At 46.0% G+C, this 22,500-nt stretch overlaps 3 protein-coding genes across 3 annotated transcripts in view; all 3 read left to right on the forward strand.

Annotated features, from left to right (window-relative positions):
* The window catches only part of gpatch1 (G patch domain containing 1), a 24,751-nt gene extending 17,620 nt beyond the window's left edge, over window positions 1–7,131 (forward strand). Inside the window, exons 17-21 of the mRNA XM_080856446.1 lie at window positions 3,302–3,614; window positions 4,542–4,670; window positions 5,762–5,853; window positions 6,376–6,539; window positions 6,851–7,131. Coding sequence (XP_080712572.1) covers window positions 3,302–3,614; window positions 4,542–4,670; window positions 5,762–5,853; window positions 6,376–6,539; window positions 6,851–6,878 — 726 coding nt within the window. The 3' untranslated portion in view covers window positions 6,879–7,131. The remainder of the gene's footprint in view (window positions 1–3,301; window positions 3,615–4,541; window positions 4,671–5,761; window positions 5,854–6,375; window positions 6,540–6,850) is intronic.
* On the forward strand, window positions 7,083–16,319 carry LOC308379825 (WD repeat-containing protein 88-like; the record flags this gene model as incomplete). Its single annotated transcript, XM_080857088.1, has 12 exons — window positions 7,083–7,095; window positions 7,617–7,732; window positions 8,257–8,367; window positions 8,518–8,606; window positions 9,481–9,544; window positions 10,708–10,846; window positions 11,804–11,933; window positions 12,019–12,203; window positions 14,272–14,354; window positions 15,168–15,236; window positions 15,645–15,743; window positions 16,129–16,319. The coding sequence occupies 12 exons, from the start codon at window positions 7,083–7,085 to the stop codon at window positions 16,249–16,251; spliced, it is 1,221 nt and encodes a 406-aa protein (XP_080713214.1). The 3' UTR covers window positions 16,252–16,319.
* A 1,552-nt stretch (window positions 16,320–17,871) lies between these two features.
* lrp3 (low density lipoprotein receptor-related protein 3) overlaps window positions 17,872–22,500 on the forward strand; it is a gene marked incomplete at both ends in the record, with an annotated part of 10,945 nt that continues 6,316 nt past the window's right edge. The window contains one exon of the mRNA XM_080857192.1: window positions 17,872–17,935. Within this exon, the coding sequence (XP_080713318.1) occupies window positions 17,872–17,935 (64 nt within the window). The remainder of the gene's footprint in view (window positions 17,936–22,500) is intronic.

Below are 22,500 nucleotides of genomic sequence, written 5' to 3' on the forward strand. Positions count from 1 at the left end.
CTCACACACACACACACACACACATACATACAGACACTACACACACACACACACTCACACACACACACACACACACACACACATACACACACACACACACACACACACACACACTGACACCCCACACCCCATATAGACATAAACCACACAAACTCTGACACACACATCATCATCTTCATCACAGAACTCTTCTGTCTTCTTCCTCTCTTCTTGAAGCATAAAAGTGAGAAGCTTGAGATGCAGAAAGACTCATCTATATTTATAGCTCAAGTGAACTAGACTACTGAAGCACATCTCTCTCACTCTCTCTCTCACACACACACACACACACACACACACACACACACACACATACACACACACACATACACACACACACAAACACAAACACGCGCCCTTACTGATCTGCCAGAAATAACATCACAAACATTCCAGACAAGACACACGCACACACACAGGTGGAGTAGTATGACTGGCACAGGTGGAGTAGTATGACTGGCACAGGTGGAGTAGTATGACTGGCACAGGTGGAGTAGTATGACTGGCACAGGTGGAGTAGTATGACTGGCACAGGTGGAGTAGGTTGACTGGCACAGGTGGAGTAGGTTGACTGGCACAGGTGGAGTAGGTTGACTGGCACAGGTGGAGTAGGTTGACTGGCACAGGTGGAGTAGTATGACTGGCACAGGTGGAGTAGTATGACTGGCACAGGTGGAGTAGGTTGACTGGCACAGGTGGAGTAGTATGACTGGCACAGGTGGAGTAGTATGACTGGCACAGGTGGAGTAGTATGACTGGCACAGGTGGAGTAGTATGACTGGCACAGGTGGAGTAGTATGACTGGCACAGGTGGAGTAGTATGACTGGCACAGGTGGAGTAGTATGACTGGCACAGGTGGAGTAGTATGACTGGCACAGGTGGAGTAGTATGACTGGCACAGGTGGAGTAGTATGACTGGCACAGGTGGAGTAGTATGACTGGCACAGGTGGAGTAGTATGACTGGCACAGGTGGAGTAGGTTGACTGGCACAGGTGGAGTAGGTTGACTGGCACAGGTGGAGTAGGTTGACTGGCACAGGTGGAGTAGTATGACTGGCACAGGTGGAGTAGGTTGACTGGCACAGGTGGAGTAGGTTGACTGGCACAGGTGGAGTAGGTTGACTGGCACAGGTGGAGTAGTATGACTGGCACAGGTGGAGTAGGTTGACTGGCACAGGTGGAGTAGTATGACTGGCACAGGTGGAGTAGGTTGACTGGCACAGGTGGAGTAGTATGACTGGCACAGGTGGAGTAGGTTGACTGGCACAGGTGGAGTAGGTTGACTGGCACAGGTGGAGTAGGTTGACTGGCACAGGTGGAGTAGGTTGACTGGCACAGGTGGAGTAGTATGACTGGCACAGGTGGAGTAGGTTGACTGGCACAGGTGGAGTAGTATGACTGGCACAGGTGGAGTAGGTTGACTGGCACAGGTGGAGTAGTATGACTGGCACAGGTGGAGTAGGTTGACTGGCACAGGTGGAGTAGGTTGACTGGCACAGGTGGAGTAGGTTGACTGGCACAGGTGGAGTAGGTTGACTGGCACAGGTGGAGTAGGTTGACTGGCACAGGTGGAGTAGTATGACTGGCACAGGTGGAGTAGGTTGACTGGCACAGGTGGAGTAGTATGACTGGCACAGGTGGAGTAGGTTGACTGGCACAGGTGGAGTAGTATGACTGGCACAGGTGGAGAAGGTTGACTGGCACAGGTGGAGTAGGTTGACTGGCACAGGTGGAGTAGGTTGACTGGCACAGGTGGAGTAGGTTGACTGGCACAGGTGGAGTAGTATGACTGGCACAGGTGGAGTAGGTTGACTGGCACAGGTGGAGTAGTATGACTGGCACAGGTGGAGTAGGTTGACTGGCACAGGTGGAGTAGTATGACTGGCACAGGTGGAGTAGGTTGACTGGCACAGGTGGAGTAGGTTGACTGGCACAGGTGGAGTAGGTTGACTGGCACAGGTGGAGTAGGTTGACTGGCACAGGTGGAGTAGGTTGACTGGCACAGGTGGAGTAGGTTGACTGGCACAGGTGGAGTAGTTTGACTGGCACAGGTGGAGTAGTATGACTGGCACAGGTGGAGTAGTATGACTGGCACAGGTGGAGTAGGTTGACTGGCACAGGTGGAGTAGTATGACTGGCACAGGTGGAGTAGGTTGACTGGCACAGGTGGAGTAGGTTGACTGGCACAGGTGGAGTAGGTTGACTGGCACAGGTGGAGTAGGTTGACTGGCACAGGTGGAGTAGGTTGACTGGCACAGGTGGAGTAGGTTGACTGGCACAGGTGGAGTAGGTTGACTGGCACAGGTGGAGTAGGTTGACTGGCACAGGTGGAGTAGGTTGACTGGCACAGGTGGAGTAGGTTGACTGGCACAGGCCCAATGAGATCATTTCTGCATCAGATGTGTTCCTGGTTCTCTGTCTGTCTTTAGGTCAGTCGCTGTCTACCTGGCTGTCTGTGTCTTTCCCTGTCTACATGCATGTCTGTCTGTTCGTCTCTATCTACCTGGCTGTCTGTGTCTTTCCCTGTCTACATGCATGTCTGTCTTTAGGTCAGTCGCTGTCTACCTGGCTGTCTGTGTCTTTCCCTGTCTACATGCATGTCTGTCTGTCTGTTCGTCTCTATCTACCTGGCTGTCTGTGTCTTTCCCTGTCTACATGCATGTCTGTCTGTCTGTTCGTCTCTATCTACCTGGCTGTCTGTGTCTTTCCCTGTCTACATGTCTGTCTGTCTGTCTGTTCGTCTCTATCTACCTGGCTGTCTGTGTCTTTCCCTGTCTACATGTCTGTCTGTCTGTTCGTCTCTATCTACCTGGCTGTCTGTGTCTTTCCCTGTCTACATGTCTGTCTGTCTGTCTGTTCGTCTCTATCTACCTGGCTGTCTGTGTCTTTCCCTGTCTACATGTCTGTCTGTCTGTCTGTTCGTCTCTATCTACCTGGCTGTCTGTGTCTTTCCCTGTCTACATGTCTGTCTGTCTGTCTGTTCGTCTCTATCTACCTGGCTCTGTCTGTGTCAGACAGTGAGACAGCGACTGACAGACAGACAGGTAGACAGAGTGAGACAGACAGCCAGACCGACCAACACAGACAGGTAGACAGCGACTGACAGTGTCTGTCTGTCTGGCTGTCTGTCTCACTCTGTCTGTCTGTCTGTCTGTCTGTCTGTCTGTCTGTCTGGCTGTCTGTCTCACTCTGTCTGTCTGTTTGTCTGTCTGTCTCACTCTGTCTGTCTGTCTGTCTGTCTGTCTGTCTGTGGTGTTTCAGGTCCTAGAGGAACAACAGACAGCCAGCGGAGAGAAGAGGGAGGAAGAGGAAGAGGAGGAGGCAGAGGACAGTAGGCCACCCATGGACCTGTTCAAAGCCATCTTCAGCTCGTCCGACGAGAGGTCCTCTTCCTCAGACGAGAGCGATGAAGGCCAGGAGGAGGAAGAGGAGGAGACGGAGAGGGCAGGGGCTGATGGGAAGGCGGGGGCTCAGACGTCAGGGCCTGTCGGCTTCAGCAGAATACCACAGGCCACACCCACTGCTCCTCCCCCAACCCTGCCCACACACCTGCAAGGCACCAGCACTGCCAGAGGTGTGTACACATACCACAATACACACTACACACACACACTGCAATACACACCACAATACACACTATACACACCACTTCATACCACAATACACACTACACACACACACTGCAATACACACCACAATACACACCACTACACACACACACTGCAATACACACTACAATACACACCACTACACACACACTACAATACACACTACACACCACAATACACACCACTACACACTACAATACACACTACACACCACAATACACAGTACACACACACACTGCAATACACACCACAATACACACTATACACACCACTTCATACCACAATACACACTATACACACCACTTCATACCACAATACACACTATACACACCACTTCATACCACAATACACACTATACACACCACTTCATACCACAATACACACTATACACACCACTTCATACCACAATACACACTATACACACCACTTCATACCACAATACACACTATACACACCACTTCATACCACAATACACAACATAGGCACCACACAATACGAACTATACACTTCACACACACCGCAACACACTACACACACTACATACCACATAATACACATATATATACACTACTCACTACATAACACACACTTCACACTTCAGACCTGTGTGTGTGTGTGTGTGTGTGTGTGTGTGTGTTTGTATGAGTTGTAACCCTGTCTTAAACCCCTGCTGTGCTGGTCAGGGCGTGATGTGTGTGTGTGTGTGTGTGTGTGTGTGTGTGTATGAGTTGTAACCCTGTCTTAAACCCCTGCTGTGCTGGTCAGACCTGTGTGTGCGTGTGTGTGTGTGTGTGTGTGTGTGTGTGTGTGTGTGTGTGTGTGTGTGTGTGTGTGTGTGTGTGTGTGTGTGTATGAGTTGTAACCCTGTCTTAAACCCCTGCTGTGCTGGTTAGGGCGTGATGTGTCTGAGGAGAGAGGTGTGGCCCCCCCTTCCACTGCCAGCCACAAAGATGGAGGACAGGAGGAGGAGGAGGAGGAGGAGGAAGAGTTTGGGCCGAAGCTGCCTCCTCACACTTCCACAGGTCAGTACAGAGAGCCAACCCTGTGTGTGTCTGTGTGTGTCTGTGTGTGTGCATGTGTCTGTGTCTGTGTGTGTGTCTGCGTGTGTGTGTGTGTATGTCTGTGTGTCTGTTTATGTGTGTGTTTGCGTGTGTCTGCTTGGTCTCACTAGAGAGGCAGAGGAACATGAAGAAAAACAGTGCCACTTGAAAGTATGTGAACCCCTTGAGCACTTAAGCGTTTTCTCATGTTTTACCATGATTTTCATTTTATTCATCACCAATTTTCCTTAGATGAAATGTCAGGTTTATGTTTATCATTTGCATGTACTTGTTTAGAGGGAATTGTGTGAGTAGCCAAAAAACGACATGAATCATGGAATTAGTGTATGTGCAAAAGTAAGTGAACCCCCAGCTGCATTGGTAAAGTCAAGCAGGTAACAGATTCGGTGAAACATATTTGGGTGCTTAATCAATTAAGCAAACCAATCAACTGAGACATCCTTAGGAAAAGGGAAGGGCAACTTAAAATTAAAAGAGAGAGGAAACCAACCAAACTACTGTAGTGCCAAGGTGTACCCACACAGATCAACAATGCAGAGGAAACGAGATATCCGAGAACATCAGGAAGAAGGTACTGACTCAGTTGATTGGTTGATATGTTTCACCGAATCTGTTACCTGCTTGACTTTACCAATGCAGCTGGGGGTTCACTTACTTTTGCGAATACACTAATTCCATGTTTCATGTAGTTTTTTGGCTACTCAAACAATTCCCTTTAAACAAGTACATGCAAATGATAATTATAAACCTGACATTTCATCTAAGGAAAATTGGTGATGAAAAATCATGGTAAAACAATGTTTCATGTAGTTTTTTTAAATCAAAAGATTTTTCATTTTTTTCATCACCAATTTTCCATAGATGAAATGTCAGGTTTATGATTATCATTTGCATGTACTTGTTTAAAGGGAATTGTTTGAGTAGCCAAAAAACTACATGAAACACACGCAAACTTAACTTTCAAGTGGCATTGTATGTGTGTGAGTGAGAGAGAGCTAGTTAATAGTCTTTCAGAAGTCTGTGTTTGTATTTGTATTTGTGTTTGTGTGAAGGTTTTCCCTGGCTGAGGGAGGAGAGTCAGAGTGGGAGGAGCAAAGAGAACCGTAAAGCCAAGAAGGAACACAAACACAAGAAGGACAAGAAGGTAAGTAGCACGGCAACCGCATCACCATGGAAACACATGTCCCAATGTGTGACATCACACATTCTGAGCAACAGTCCCTCTCATTCCAAAGAAGAAACCTTTGATTTCAAAAGCTGGCTTTCTGTTGTTTTGCCACACACTGGAAAAGAAATGGAGGCTGGAATCTGAGCTGGAATGTGAGCCTTCATCTTAATGTTTGCAGTGAATTAGTGACATGTGTCCTCCTTAAATAAAAGCAGCGTCAGGATGAGAATGATCCGCTACATAATTAACATTCTAACTTGACCTCGGCTATGCAGTTGGTCCTGTAGCGTAAGCACCTTGGGTGTTACCAAGGTTACATGTATGTTTACATTACCTGTAGCATAGTGTCATGTGAATGTGTCTCACACACACTCACACTCACACTGCCTATTCAGTGCCGTGTGTGGTTCTGACACAGGGTACACACTAACACACACACACACCCACACACTGCCAGTTGTCTGCTGCGTGTGTGTTCTGACTAAAGTGGTGTTTCAGCACAAGAAGAAACAGAAGAAACAGAAGAAGCAGAAAGTGAAAGAAAAGAAGAGAAAGAAGAAAGAGAAGAGAGACGAATTGCCCAGCAGCTCGTCTGACAGCAACAGCGATGATGATGATGATGATGAAGAGGAAGGTGTGACCACAGAGGAGCTGCTAAAGAGGTCAGGAGAAAACCACACACACACACACACACACACCCACCAGACCACGTGCCTCCAGTTTCACTCCCACACAAACACACATACACCAGACCACGTGCCTCCAGTTTCACTCACACACAAACACACACCCACCAGACCACGGGCCTCCAGTTTCACTCACACACAAACACACACCCACCAGACCACGGGCCTCCAGTTTCACTCACACTCAGGCACACACACACCAGTATTATTGGGAAGTGTGAGGATTTCTCTCTCTCTCATGCATGTCTCTCCTCCTCCTCTTCCACCTTCTTATTCTGTCTCTCCAGGTTAAAGAGCATCAGAGGGAAGCTGTAGCTCACACCGTTGGGATGTAATTCTATCGCTCTCTCAGGAGCTCTCTGGGTCTCTCTGGGTCTCTCTGGGTCTCTCTGGATCTCTCTGGGTCTCTCCGGGTCTCTCTGGATCTCTATGGGACCCTGACACAGACCCACCACAGCACAGACTACCGAGGGAAGTGGAGAAGCTGTCTGCACAGACGGCTTGTGTTGTATTGTGTAAATGTATTCACTGGGTTCTAGCTAATAAATTTGCATTTTTTTTTTTTAAATAATGACTTGGATTTGTTTATTATTGCTTTTTGAAGAGTGACACGGTCTTTTACATGGTATGATATAATTTCTAGCAACCAATTAATCAATAAAACCATATTAAATATTTCTGTATAAAATATGCATACATAAACAAAAGTGAGGAAAAATCCACTTTCAGGGCTTAAAAAAAGTCATGCTAAACTTCAAAAAGAAAACTGCTCAGTAACAGGCCAACCCCCTGCCCGAGTCAGAAAGAGGGTTCTTAAATAATCAGGGAATTATTAGTCTTAATTCGGCATAGGAAAAGTATCACATCGTTTAGATTAGATCCCCTTGGAAGGGCGCGCACACAGCAAGGAGCTGCTGACGTCATCACGTCTGCGTCGTCAGGGCAACGACTGGACACGCTTTCGGTTCTTGGATAACAAGTTCAGCAAAGTACGAGTGAGTTGTAGCAGCTCAGGCCTACGAAATAAAGATAAACTTTCACACCAATAACAAGTTAACATGGCCCAGGATGTTCTGGACCCCCTGGCGCTGGACGAACACAGCGCTGAGGAAGAGGAGGAGACCGAGGATAACACACAGTCTGTGTGGGAACATGACCCGCTCGCACAGGTATCGATAGCCAAGGACTTCTCAATAGTCTGTCCACCGCAATAAAGTACTGATCCTCATGCTCTAGGCGCTCTTAATAAATGAATGGTTTAAATATTTTTCGGCGATATGGCTCACAACGTTTTCTATTATTGTACATGAATTATACTTGAGAGCAGCATTCCCTTTTATTCCTTATAGGCTACATTTTAAACGCTAGAAATTAGCTAGTTTTATCTGAAACACTGCAAGGTTAGATAAACGGAAGGTTTTGATTGTTTGTTCACAAGAGTTAGTCATACCATCACTCCTCAGACGTTATTCATACATTACTCATTATCCCTGTGCTCAGTGCATTGTACTCTTCTGTTTCCGGCGTTAACTGCCCAGACTCAAAGATTTGAAATGCATATCACATGAGAGCCTTAGACAATACTGCAAGCTGCAGACTCTTTTCATCCAGCAGTCCAATGTGAGTCTAGCCATCTGAGCAGGCAGAGATGCTGCTGGTGGCCGTCGCGCTCAGCCTGGCCTGTCTTCCACAGATCCCCATCAAAGTCCTGCGTGGTCACACAGACACCATCAGCAGCTGCCAGCTAGCACTTAACGACCAGAAGCTTGTCACCTCCTCTTACGACAAAACAGCCATCCTCTGGGTAAGCCTGGCAGAAGGGACTTAATTCATGAATTAATTGAATGAATGAATGAATTAATCAGACTAATTCATGTGTCTGTTTCAAAAATCAGTCTGGTCTGAAGATAGATGGAGAGAAATGTTGACTACACGCCCTTCTGTCCTTCTGCAGGATGTGGAGTCGGGGAAACCCCTGCGTGTGTTTGAGGGGGGGCATACTGCCCCTGTCACTCAGTGTGCCCTGATACCCCAAAAGAACAGGTGAGTGTGGGTCTGGACCCAGCTCTGTAGCTGCTTCAGTGTGTCAGACAGGTAAGTGTGGGTCTCCACCCAGCTCCTTAAGAGCTGCACTGTGTCTTGACTGCACTTAAATGTTTGAGGGAGCATTGCTGTGGACACTCCCTCCCCCCATAATTACAGAGTTTGTATTTATTTTTAAAGCTTCTGGGAAACTGGGCCCCATTTATTTGAGAAGGTTCTGCAGGATGTTCTCTCGCTCTCTCCCTCTCTCTCTTTCACACACACACACACACACACACACACACTCACACACACACACACACACACACACACACACACACACACGGCTGTGGTTCCCCTCCCCCTCGTGAGGCCCCTCATCAGAGGCCCTTTGTTTGCCTCTCCTTCCATGCATGCACTGTTGCCAGGCAACATAAGTAATGTAATAGAGTCCTGAGATGATCTGAGTCCTCTGAAGTGATCAGCCATGACAGCAAGTGCTTTAGCCAATCACACAGCCTCAGAGTAGCCCAACAGCCAATCACACAGCCTCAGCGTAGCCCACCACCCAATCACGCAGCCTCAGCGTAGCCCAACAGCCAATCACACAGCATCAGTGTGCAGCCCACCACCCAAGCACAGGCACTCAGTATACCCATAGTCCCATATGGCCCATAGGACATATTCAGTATACTTAAGTTCTAATATTTAGATGGAAGGAGGACATTAAATATGAACATGCACAGCATAAATAACCTTGATTCTAACTGTGTGTATAGGTACCTGCCATGCTTTGAGATTAAATGCTTTTCTGATATATTGTGTGTGTGTGCGTGCGTGTGCGTGCGTGTGCGTGCGCATGCGCGCTTGTGGGTGTGTGTATGTGTGTGTCCAGACTGATCACTGCGTCCTGGGACAAGACTCTGAAGGCCTGGGATCTGGAGACTGGACAGACACTGGTACTGTGCTAACAACCCCCCTGCCCCCCTTCCTAACTGTACCCTCCCTACTCAATGTGTCCCCCCCACACACACACACACACACACACAGCACTGAGCATTGCTATTCATGTGTTTATTGTCACTTCAATTCAATTCAATTTTATTTATATAGCGCCATAACAATACAATTGCCTCTCGGCGCTTAACAGAGCCCAGAGCCTAAACCCCCTTAGTGCATGCACAACGGCAACAGGGGCAAGGAAAAACTCCCTGTTAGGCAGAAAGAAACCTTAGGCAGAACCACGGCACATAAGGGGGGACCCATCTGCTTGAGGTCGGCCGGGTGGAGACAGGAAGGTGGAAAGGGGGGGAAGGGGGGGGGGGGGGGGGTTGTGTGGCAGAAGGGGAAAGGAAGCAACAGGGGTTATACACAGCCAGCAATTGGTCGCTGGACATAGTATGTATACAGACATCCGGTGGTAAATACACGATACAGGCAAGACCAGATTACTGTACCAATAGGGTTACTGTTACAGGGGTAAGGGATGTAGGGACAGAGAAACATTTCAGTGGTGGCAATAATGTATATTGTATATAAATGCTAGCATAGGGTATTGGGTAGAGTAGGTGTACGGCAATGCAGTGGCGGTGGGTGCGATAGGCTGAGGGTTTCTCCAGGTAGACCAGGTGGAGAGACTACAGCAGCGTCCCATAGCGGAGATAGTCTTGATTAGTAGGGAAAGAAAAGGAAGAAAGTAAGTGGGTAGAGTTCAGCTGTCCATGTGCATAGATGCGGAGTGGTGGGGGTGAGGAGCAATAGTTCCACTTCCATCAGCGATTGGAACATGCTATAAGGGAGAGAGAACATTTAAGTGAGTAGACATCAATTTCAGAAACAGATAGGAAGATACATTTGGGTAGCAGATTTAACAGTAGGCAATATGGCTATTTTATCAGTGTTATTATAGGCATAAGCAATATGATATGGAAGGATAGAGAGAGAGAAAGAGAAAGGGAGAAGATATGTTTAAAAAATATCAAATCAATGGAAGCAAATTGAAAAGACTTAAGGACTGAAGATATGTTCACCTTCTGATTTGGTGTTGCATGTGTTTATAGCGTGTGTGTGTGTGTGTGTGTGTGTGTGTGTGTGTGTGTGTGTGTGTGTGTGTGTCTTCCAGTGGTCTGCCCCACAGGGTGGCCTGCTGACATCGTGCAGTGTGTCGGGTGATGGTGAGGTAGTGGCGTCAGCCACAGACATGGAAAACGGGCTCTACCTCACCTGTGCCGACACAGGAAAGCAGATCACCCGCATCATAGGTGAGGCAGTATGGAAGTAGATATCACCTGCATCATAGGTGAGGCAGTATGAACTCAGTAGATATCACCTGCATCATAGGTGAGGCAGTACAAGAGTAGATGTCACCTACATCATAGGTGAGGCAGTACAAGAGTAGATATCACCTGCATCATAGGTGAGGCAGTACAAGAGTAGATATCACCTGCATCATAGGTGAGGCAGTACAAGAGTAGATGTCACCTACATCATAGGTGAGGCAGTACAAGAGTAGATATCACCTGCATCATAGGTGAGGCAGTACAAGAGTAGATATCACCTGCATCATAGGTGAGGCAGTACAAGAGTAGATATCACCTCCATCATAGGTGAGGCAGTATGTACTCAACTCAACAGATTGTCCATACGTTATACAGATTTCCCCCCATGTAAAGTGCTTATGGGCGTATACATCAAATCTTAAGAATTTATTCACAATATTCACAATGTTTTTCCTGCCTTTCGAGAACATTACGCATTAACACACAAAGACAATACAATCAAAACAAAAATCCACCAATTTCCCTGTTTCCTCACAAAATATCCCGCGCTTGTCCTCGTTCCAGGTTTTCTATGGATTGTACAGATTGTTCCAGAGGGTTCTACAGTTTTGCCTCTAAACTAAAGGGGTTGATATGTATGCCTGAAGGAACACTGCAAGTAGAACAGTACAGCAGTATAGCACTTTAGTGAACATGAGCTCTTCTGATTGGTTGGTGTATGCTGGGACTGTCTGGTAGAGCATCCCTGATTGGTTGGTGTATGCTGGGACTGTCTGGTAGAGCATCCCTGATTGGCTAGCGTATGCTGGGACTGTCTGGTTGAGCATTCCTGATTGGCTGGTGTATGCTGAGACTGTCTGGTAGAGCATCCCTGATTGGCTGGCGTATGCTGGGACTGTCTGGTAGAGCATCCCTGATTGGTGGTGACTCCTCTGGTAGGCCACCACAAGTCTACGATCCCCCGGTGCTGCTTCGACCCCCTGGACCGGCACGTGGCCACCGTGTCCGCAGACAAGACCATCAAACTCTGGGACCTAAACTCACGCCAGACCACCCTCTCCATAGCCAGGTGAGGCCTCTCCTACCTCACACACAACCCTATTAGTGTGTTTCTCCTGATTCCTGTTTCTGACCTCCAGCCTCTCTCTTTGCAGCTCCCACACCAACGTCATCTCCAACTGCTGCTTCACCAAAGATGGCCGCTACCTGTGCACGGCCTCCTGGGATAAGACACTGCAGCTGTGGGACGTTACCACGGGAACATTCCGCTCCCAGGGAGGTGAAGGGCACAACATTGGCCATGACGGCTGCGTCAGCTCCTGCATGTTCTCAGATGACGGTGAGGCCTCTCTATGCGCTGGCTCTCTCTCGCGCGCTGTTGGGTCATGACCATGGCCAGGAGGCAGGCCACCAGTTAAAAAAGGGTCTTTAGTTGACAAACAGACCATTTAATGAGCCTTAAACCAGCAATATATAGGTTTTATTATTATTGTTTTTAAGGTACACAGTATGGTGTAGCCAAATGTAGCTGCATGAGACTGAGTGTGGCTGAGTGTTAATAACATGTATTGAATCTGTTAGAGTGATGCTAAGATTCATATCAATGTGACTGTGAGTATGTCTGACTGATACTAAGATTCATATCAATGTGCCCTAAGTGTGTTTGAGTGATAATGAGATTCATATCAATGTGACTGTGAGTATGTCTGACTGATACTAAGATTCATATCAATGTGACCTAAGTGTGTTTGAGTGATACTAAGATTCATATCAATGTGACTGTGAGTATGTCTGACTGATACTAAGATTCATATCAATGTGACCTAAGTGTGTTTGAGTGATACTAAGATTCATATCAATGTGACCTAAGTGTGTTTGAGTGATAATGAGATTCATATCAATGTGACCTAAGTGTGTTTGAGTGATACTAAGATTCATATCAATGTGACTGTGAGTATGTCTGAGTGATACTAAGATTCATATCAATGTGACCTAAGTGTGTTTAAGTGATGCTAAGATTCATATCAATGTGACTGTGAGTATGTCTGAGTGATACTAAGATTCATATCAATGTGACCTAAGTGTGTTTAAGTGATAATGAGATTCATATCAATGTGACTGTGAGTATGTCTGACTGATACTAAGATTCATATCAATGTGCCCTAAGTGTGTTTGAGTGATAATGAGATTCATATCAATGTGACCTAAGTGTGTTTGAGTGATACTAAAATTCATATCAATGTGACCTAAGTGTGTTTGAGTGATACTAAGATTCATATCAATGTGACCTTAGTGTGTTTGAGTGATGCTAAGATTCATATCAATGTGACCTAAGTGTGTTTGAGTGATAATGAGATTAATATCAATGTGACCTAAGTGTGTTTGAGTGATACTAAGATTCATATCAATGTGACCTAAGTGTGTTTGAGTGATGCTAAGATTCATATCAATGTGACTGTGAGTATGTCTGAGTGATACTAAGATTCATATCAATGTGACCTAAGTGTGTCTGACTGATACTAAGATTCATATCAATGTGACCTAAGTGTGTTTGAGTGATACTAAGATTCATATCAATGTGACCTAAGTGTGTTTGAGTGATACTAAGATTCATATCAATGTGACCTAAGTGTGTTTGAGTGATACTAAGATTCATATCAATGTGACCTTAGTGTGTTTGAGTGATGCTAAGATTCATATCAATGTGACCTAAGTGTGTTTGAGTGATAATGAGATTAATATCAATGTGACCTAAGTGTGTTTGAGTGATACTAAGATTCATATCAATGTGACCTAAGTGTGTTTGAGTGATGCTAAGATTCATATCAATGTGACTGTGAGTATGTCTGAGTGATACTAAGATTCATATCAATGTGCCCTAAGTGTGTTTGAGTGATACTAAGATTCATATCAATGTGACCTAAGTGTTTGAGTGATACTAAGATTCATATCAATGTGACCTAAGTGTGTTTGAGTGATACTAAGATTCATATCAATGTGACCTAAGTGTGTTTGAGTGATGCTAAGATTCATATCAATGTGACTGTGAGTATGTCTGAGTGATACTAAGATTCATATCAATGTGCCCTAAGTGTGTTTGAGTGATACTAAGATTCATATCAATGTGACCTAAGTGTGTTTGAGTGATACTAAGATTCATATCAATGTGACTGTGAGTATGTCTGAGTGATACTAAGATTCATATCAATGTGCCCTAAGTGTGTTTGAGTGATAATGAGATTCATATCAATGTGACCTAAGTGTGTTTGAGTGATACTGAGATTCATATCAATGTGACCTAAGTGTGTTTGAGTGATAATGAGATTCATATCAATGTGACTGTGTGAATGTTTGTGTGATACTAAGATTCATATCAATGTGACCGTGGGTATGTCTGCCTTCCTCAGCTTCTCTGCTGGTGTCTGGAGCCTATGACCGCACTGTGGCTGTGTGGGACATGAGGGCCATCTGTAAGCTCCTCCTGCTCAAGGTAACACCGTACATGAGCCGGAAGTAAGCCAGAGCTTAGCCGGATCAGGGCAGACGAGAGTCAAATGGCCATGATGGTTGTCGCTGCCAAATGTGAGGACCCGCCTGATGTGAGTCCGCATGCGCAAACTTTGCGACACTATTGTAGAACAACGAGCCAGGTAATGCTGGTGGTGTAGGCTACAGCATGAAGTGGAATGACAAGCGCATTTGTTTACGTTTGAAATCCGCCAAGGTTTATGATGTTAAGCTTCATGTTTATTGAATTATTAGTTAAGCAGTGCATTCATTAGCCTACGAGTAACAGTAATACAACATAGCCCCATATGTTGACACTGAGCCTTATGCTGTAAACCGTTGACAAAATTATAAAACACTACGTTAAATAAACCTACATTATGCGTTAAGAGAAGCCAGATACGTTGATATTAAACCATGTATGAGCATGCACGTCTTGGATAGTTTGCTCCTGAGCCTTCTGCCGTAAACCGTTTGTGTTTGCGCATGCGGACTCACATCAGGTAGCGGCGGACTCACATCAGGCAGCGGACTCACATTTGGCAGCGACAATGGTTTTAGTGAATGAAGTCAATTAGGAAAGCCTAACCTAGAGTATGTTTGTAAAGTCCATCCACCCTGTGTGTGTGTGTGTGTGTGTGTGTGTGTGTGTGTGTGTGTGTGTGTGTGTGTGTGTGTGTGTGTGTGTGTGTGTGTGTGTGTGTGTGTGTGTGTGTGTGTGTGTGTCTGTGTGTGTGTGTGTCTGTGTGTGTGTGTGTGTCTGTGTGTGTGTGTGTGTCTGTGTGTGTACACGCAGGGCCACATGGACTGGGTCATGGATGTTGCCATCAGTGTAGACAAGAAGTGGGTGGTGTCCTGCTCTAAGGTGAGTCACTCACCCACACCTGCCCTGCTGCAACCAATCACAGTACACCTGCACCCACACGTGCCCTGCTGCAACCAATCACAACGCAGGTTAGAGGGGGGTTGCCTTCCAGGCACGTCAGTGATAGCAGGGGTCAACCCCCTCTCAGTAGTCAGATATTATCATACTACAAACACATATGTATATATAGAGAGAGAGAAGTATAGCACATCTAACAGCAATATTAATCCAGTTATTGGCTGTTCATTAATATGAACAAAATACAGATAATCGTTTGATACTGTGTGTATGTTTTGTGGTTCCTGGTTGGCCCGTGTGTTTCCTGGTTGGCCCGTGTGTGTTGTGTGTTTCCTTGTTGACCCGTGTGTTTTGCATTGTGTTGTGTTCCCTGGTTGGACTGTTTTCCAGGACACAACCGTGCGTCTGTGGAATATTGAACACACTGAGGAGATACCGGCCGTGATCGAGACCCGGCGAACCCAGGCCGGGGGGTTCCAGATCAAGAAGGTGGGTTGGGGAAGAAGCCGTTCCGATGGAACACAAAACTCGGTCACTAAACTTCCACTGTTTATACGCTGTCTTCAAGAGAGGAGCCTACCTGTGTGTTTGAGCGTGGTCTCGTTGCTTGGACGGAGAAATGACAAACACAAACACTGCGATATAATTTAACCTACAGTAATTCATTCGAGTGTTGAACAGATAAAGTCAACATTAGCCCTACACGTGCTAACGTTAACCAACTATGGCAGTAGCCTGTGCTCTGTGCTAGTTTATTGTAATCGGTGTGTTACATCCGAATTTGAAGATTTCTAATGTAACACATTGGGTAATGTAATACAATGGCATACTGATATAAAATCTAACACAATTAACTCTGTCCGTTTCTCTCCAGTGTGAAGCGTGTGCGAGGTCTTTCTCCGTCTTTCGAATGGAGTCGGACTCCACCACCAAATGCGTTTTCTGTCGACTGAAAGCACCAACGACATATATACCAGTCCCACCTCCGTGCTTTTGAAGACAGCAAGCTGTTTGTATAAGGTTTACAGAAAAGAATGATTTATAAACTTCTTTGGACACGAGTACAGTGCCACGTAATCAAAGATTGTGCCTTTAGGTTATTAGCTGCGATTTTCGGTGTGATGAAACAGCGGCGCCGTGGCTTAGATGGTTAAAGCGCCTGTCTAGTAAACAGGAGATCCTGGGTTCGAATCCCAGCGGTGCCTTTTACTACTCGTAGCTAGAATGTTTTTCTGCACTTTGAGAAATCCAGATGAAATTTGAAATAAAAATGTGGTATATGTTTCTTTTGTCCACGTTTGTTCGAGTAATTACATGCACGTTGGAGGTGGAGCTGTGTCAAAGAGTGTATCGTTAGGCCTTTAACAATGTCATAAAATAGTTTTAGAATTGTCCATAAATTATAGTTCATGAAAGAGATGTCTAATATGTCATCTAATGTCAGTGTAGCTGGTTCTTCTTGTGCAGTGCTTCAACCAGAGCTTTAACTGTCATCAGTCCATATCCCTCGTCCGGGATATCTTAATTTTTTTGTAGGGTATGTTTACATTTGATTTAAATTAACTACATTCCTTTTACTTACATGATATTATTGCTGAGGTCTTCTAGAATATATAATCAGATATTCCATTTGGTTTTAGTTAAGGGAAATATACAAAAAAAATCAAGGCATGTCAGACAACTTAGAAAAGTCTAAAAGGCATTGGACTGTAGAGGGTAATATAATATATTTAACATTGAGTGGTACAGTGCAGCCTCCGTCCATGAGGGGGCAGTATTGGACGTCATCACTGCACTGCATTTTGAGAGCTGTTTCTGGGCAGGAGATGAGAAGGAACAGTCTGCTTTATGCGCATTTAATATCAGAAACTACAACGAGTTCCATGGAATCACCACAGCTTTTTAACTTTTATACCCACATCTGCAGCTACGAAGCTTGCATAGGCCGACTGGCTTGATTTTACAGAGTTGGTTGTCTATTAGTTAGTTATAAAAAAAAACAGTCTGTGTCATGTAGCATTTAACTGTGGCTGGTGTTTGAGTTCATCTCGACGCTGCAATGTGCAGTTAATGTATTAAATGTTCTGATGGGAAGGATTGATCGGAACATGCACTGACGTGCCGCGTCTCGGCGCGGCAGATCGGGCATCTCGTCTGAAGGAGCAGCCCATCACTCAAGCACCTAGCTACTGAAGGGAGGATGAGGAGCTGAGGATCTCACAGAGAGGTGGAAGCAGCCTAAGGCACGGGAACTCAAATAGGCACAGGATTCATGTCGGGAAAGTTCAATTAGTTCCACATTAACTGAAGACGACTACTTGAACTGTCCTCACGGTGAAATTGAGTTATTTCCCAAGCGTGCAGGCTATTGGTTTTGCTGCTACTGAGCGCTGGGGCTACTTTGTTTTTCTACCGCTGGCAAGCACTGTGTGGACAAACGGCACCTCATCAGCCTACCCTCAGACCCGCATTCATCAGCGGACGCACCAGTTTAACGCCAGAAACACGGGCTTCATGTCGACCCCACACTGCAGGGATTTTTCAGCAAAGCGAGCGGCTCTGAAGTCTGAGCGGAGATGACAAAAGAATAACATGTTCTGGTGAGGTGACTGGGAGTATGGCAGCCCCCGGGCCGCTGCCGATGTGGTTGCTCAGCGTCGGCTGCGCGGTAGTTTGTGTGGGTGAGTAGATGGGTTCAGATTTCACAAACGCGTGAATCATTGATCCGGGGAACCGGACGCTGACAGTTAAGAGGCACAATCCGATACTGGTATAGAGCCACATACACCCAGCTGTGAATCTGCGGTTCAGGCCCTTTAAGCTTCATGGATTTGTTGTGACAGATCTCATAGCCCATATAATAGCTCTCCACCTCGAGTCAGGCCAGGCGATATTAGCACAGATCGCTATTCACAGGTAAGTCAGACTAAAGAGCTCTTAATCGGACGCATCCATAATCTAGTTATAGCAACGGATGACTCGATATGTTTGTCAATATATGGGTTTATAGGCCTAGATGTAAGTTGGCTCTCCAGGGATCTGTGGCCAGCCCTTTGTCCTTGTGTCCTGTTCTAGGTATGTCTCCCACCAGCCCTTTGTCCTTGTGTCCTGTTCTAGGTACGTGTAATGGTTCTAGTCCTGGTCTAGGTATGTCTCCCACCAGCTCGCCGTTCCTCTCCGGTGGAGGCGAGGCTCGGTCCATTTCAATAATACCGAGACTAGAAACCACCACAGTTTGGTCAGACAGCATTAACAGGCGTCACCAAACCGCTGTTTGACTTCAGATGTCACAACAAAGGAAACGCTTTTGTCATTTGATTTCGTCTTTTTCAACACATGGGCTGTTGGTCAGGTCCCCTACTGTAAGCAGTCACTATTGAGCTGTTGGTCAGGTACTCTACTGTTAGCAGTCACTATAGAACCTGGCGCCAGTGCCTCTCAATGAAGACTGGACAGGCGTGGACTCCAGCCCAGCGCTGGCGTTCATTTAGACTAACACAACAAATACAAACATAACACACACACACACACACAGTCTCTCACTCTCTCTCTCTCTCTCTCTCTGGTGATGGGGAGGAGGTTTGTGGTTGGCAACCTTTGAGATGAGGGTGTCTCCAGAAGCAGTGTGTGTGTGTGTGAGTGCCAAGCAGCCCTTGGTCTATTTTGGTCTATCATATTTCTCCCAATCAAATCCCATTAAGAGTGATCAGCACAAGGCCTCCTCCTGTTATAAATATCATCCTTCACAGGCCGGCTCCTCAGTGGTCTCTGCAGACACACACAGGCACGCACAGACGCAGGCGCAGACGATGCAGGTAGTGTTAGGCAGGCTAGCTGCAGTAAGCATGTAAAGAACATCCAACCACAGGAAGAGTCACACCAGCAGTCACAGGAACCAGACAGCCTCTGTAATACTTCAATGATTGAGAGTATACAGGTGCATCTCAAAAAATTAGAATATCATCGAAAAGTTGATTTATTTCAGTAATTCTATTCAAAAAGTGAAACTCATATATTATATAGATTGTTTACACACAGACTGATCTATTTAAAGTGTTTATTTCTTTTAATTTTCATTATTATAACTGCCAGCTAATGAAAACCCAAAATTCAGTATCTCAGAAAATTAGAATATTGTGAAAAAGTTCCATATTGATGACCATTGGTGTCACACTCTAATCAGCTAATTAACTCAAAACAATGGCAAAGGCTTCCTGAGCCTTTAAATGGTCTCTCAGTCTAGTTCAGTAGGCTACACAATCATGGGGAAGACTGCTGACTTGACAGTTGTCCAGAAGACGATCATTGACACCCTGCACAAGAAGGGTAAGACACAAAAGGTCATTGCTAAAGAAGCATGCTGTTCACAGAGTGCTGTATCCAAGCACATTAATGGGAAGTTGAATGGAAGGAAACAATTTGGTAGAAAAAGGTGCACAAGCAACAGGGATAACGACATCTTTTAGAGGATTGTGAAACAAAGCCCATTCAAGGGAGATTCACAAGGAGTGGACTGCAGCTGGAGTCAGTGCTTCAAGAGCCTACACGCACAGACGTATCCAGAACATGGACTTCATTTGTCGCATTCCTGTGTCAAGCCACTCTTGAACCAGAGACAACGTCAGAGGCGTCTCACCTGGGCTAAGGACAAAAAGGACTGCACTGTTGCTCAGTGGTCCAAAGTTCTTTTTTCAGATGAAAGTACATTTTGCATTTAATTTGGAAATCAAGGTCCCGGAGTCTGGAGGAAGAGAGGTGAGGAACAGAATCCAAGTTGCTTGAGGTCCAGTGTAAAGTGTCCACAGTCAGTGATGGTTTGGGGTGCCATGTCATCTGCTGGTGTTAGTCCACTGTGTGGTCCAAGGTCAGCGCAGCCATCTACCAGAAAGTTCTAGAGCACTTTGTGCTTCTCTCTGCTGACCATCTTTATGGGGATGCAGATTTCATTTTCCATCAGGACTTGGCACCTGCACACACTTCAAAAGGTACCAGTACCTGGTTTAAGGACCATGGTATCCCTGTGCTTGATTGGCCAGAAAAACTCGCCTGACCTAAAACCCATAGAGATTCTATAGGGTATTGTGAAAAGGAAGATGCGAGACAACAGACCCAAACACACAGAAGAGCTGAAGGCCACTATCAGAGCAATCTGGTCTTCCATCACACGTCAGCACTGCCACAGACTGATTGCCTTCATGCCACGCCGCATTGCTGCAGCAATTCATGCAAAAGGAGCCCCAACCAAGTATTGAGTGCTGTACATGTTCATACTTTTTAGTAGTCCAACATTTCTGTGTTAAAAATCCTTTTTTCTATCGGTCTACAGTAATATTCTAATTTTCTGAGATACTGAATTTTGGGTTTTCATAAGCTGTCAGTTATAATCATCAAATTTAAAAGAAATAATCACTTGAAATATATCAGTCTGTGTGACATGAATCTATATAAAATATGAGTTTCACTTTTTGAATAGAATTACTGAAATAAATCAACTTTTCGATGATATTCTAATATATTGAGATGCACCTGTATGTATGTAAGAACATGTCTGTGTATGTATGCATGTCGGTGAGTGTGTGTGAGTTTGTGTGTGTGTGTGTGTGTGTGTGGTCCAATAGAATTACTCTGGAACGCTGGAACATACTTAGTTTTCCCTCTGTGAGATGCTCTTCTCTCCTGTTCTCCTCTCCTCTCTTTTCCACTTCTGTCCTCTCCTCTCTTCTCCTCTCCTCTCCTCACCACTCTTCTCCTCTCCTCTCTTCTCCTCTCCTCTCCTCACCACTCTTCTCCTCTCCTCACCACTCCTCTTCTGTCCTCCCCTCTCCTCTCCTCTCCTCATTCTCCTCCCCTCTCCTCTCCTCATCTCTCCTCTTCTGTCCTCTCCTCTCCTCTCTTCATCTCTCCTCCCCTCTCCTCTCCTCTTCTGTCCTCTCCTCTCCTCTCCTCTCATCATCTCTCCTCCCCTCTCCTCTCCTCTCCTCTTCTGTCCTCTCCTCTTCTCTCCTCTCCTCTCCTCATCTCTCCTCCCCTCTCCTCTCCTCTCCTCTTCTGTCCTCTCCTCTTCTCTCCTCTCCTCTCCTCTCCTCTCCTCATCTCTCCTCTTCTGTCCTCCCTTCTCCTCTCTTCTCCTCTCTCTGCCCTTGTTGCTAACACAGCTGTCCTCTGTTGGCACGGCGATGGCCACATGATGGGCTGATGTGATTAATTGTCCCTGTGGGGTTTAGGGATGTGTGTGTGTGTGTGTGTGTGTGTGTGTGTGTGTAGATGTTTATTTCCGTGTGTGAGTGTGTGTGTGTGTGTGTGTGTGTGTGTGTAGATGTTTATTTCCGTGTGTGTGTGTGTGTAGATGTTTATTTCCGTGTGTGTGTGTGTGTGTGTGTGGCTCAGCATATAAATGCTATGAGTGAGGCCCTCTGCTGTCCTGCTGTCAGACAGGTGTGTGTCTCATCTCCCCTGGTGGACCGCCAGGCTCAGCTCCAAGCCCAAGCATGAGTATCAGCACCCGACCCGGCTGAAACTCCGGATCAGACAGAATCAGCCTGTACTCTGTGGTTCTGAAGAATCAGCCTGTACTCTGTGGTTCTGAAGAATCAGCCTCCTGTACTATGTGGTTCTGAAGAATCAGCCTCCTGTACTCTGTGGTTCTAAAGAATCAGGCTGTACTCTGTGGTTCTGAAGAATCAGGCTGTACTCTGTGGTTCTGAAGAATCAGGCTGTACTCTGTGGTTCTAAAGAATCAGGCTGTACTCTGTGGTTCTGAAGAATCAGGCTGTACTCTGTGGTTCTGAAGAATCAGGCTGTACTCTGTGGTTCTAAAGAATCAGGCTGTACTCTGTGGTTCTAAAGAATCAGGCTGTACTCTGTGGTTCTAATGCTGGTTGAGGGAGCTGGCCGGATGTGTGTTTTCATTAAGGTGAAACGTCAGGTTGGAGGACAGCAAAAGCCCCAGAGCAAACAGCCTTCTCTTCACAGACACACACACACACACACACACACACACACACACTCATGGATGAGTACAAACGGTCTTCTCTTCATAGACATGGCTGAGGACAGTATATGTGTGTGTGTATGTGTGTGTGTGTGTGTGTGTGTGTGTGTGCGGCCTTCTCTTCATACGCTTCTGAGGACAGTGTGTTCTGCGGCGTTGTGTTGTGACAAGGCGTTCATGTTGAAGGTCCTCTTTAGGAGGGCAGCACATTAACATCTCGCAGAGCAGGGAGGTAATGTGTGTGTGTGTGTGTGT

Source organism: Sprattus sprattus (genome assembly GCF_963457725.1).
Source record: "Sprattus sprattus genome assembly, chromosome: 18".
Lineage (NCBI taxonomy): Eukaryota > Metazoa > Chordata > Actinopteri > Clupeiformes > Clupeidae > Sprattus > Sprattus sprattus.